Here is a 327-nt window from a genome sequence, read left to right on the forward strand (position 1 = left end):
GGAGAGGGGTAAGAAAATGCCCCTCATGGCACCGAGCTGTGACTGATGCAGAGGGATGGGGAAGGGGCACCCCCACAACAGCAGGGCCTGGAGGAATTCCTCAATGGACTCACCAGCTTCAGGGTTCGGATGCTCTCATGGATGGGCCTGGGCAATCCCACCACAGTGTTGGTGTCACTAGAGAGAAGGGAGAGAGCCTTTGCTCAGCAAAGCTGATGGGTCAGAGACCACCACCCACCACCCCAAGAAGGAGCCAGTGAGCTCAGAACTTCTCTGCTGCCAAGCAAAGGGCAATGGGAGCCCCCACATTAGCAGCTTCCACCACAA

General features: G+C 57.5%; 1 protein-coding gene across 1 annotated transcript in view; it reads right to left on the reverse strand.

Annotated features, from left to right (window-relative positions):
- STRIP1 (striatin interacting protein 1) overlaps window positions 1–327 on the reverse strand; it is a gene marked incomplete at both ends in the record, with an annotated part of 9,370 nt that overhangs the window by 3,894 nt on the left and 5,149 nt on the right. Inside the window, one exon of the mRNA XM_010021025.1 lies at window positions 114–186. Coding sequence (XP_010019327.1) covers window positions 114–186 — 73 coding nt within the window. The remainder of the gene's footprint in view (window positions 1–113; window positions 187–327) is intronic.

This window comes from Nestor notabilis, unplaced genomic scaffold (genome assembly GCF_000696875.1).
Source record: "Nestor notabilis isolate BGI_N333 unplaced genomic scaffold, ASM69687v1 scaffold15558, whole genome shotgun sequence".
In the NCBI taxonomy this organism is placed as follows: Eukaryota; Metazoa; Chordata; class Aves; order Psittaciformes; family Psittacidae; genus Nestor; species Nestor notabilis.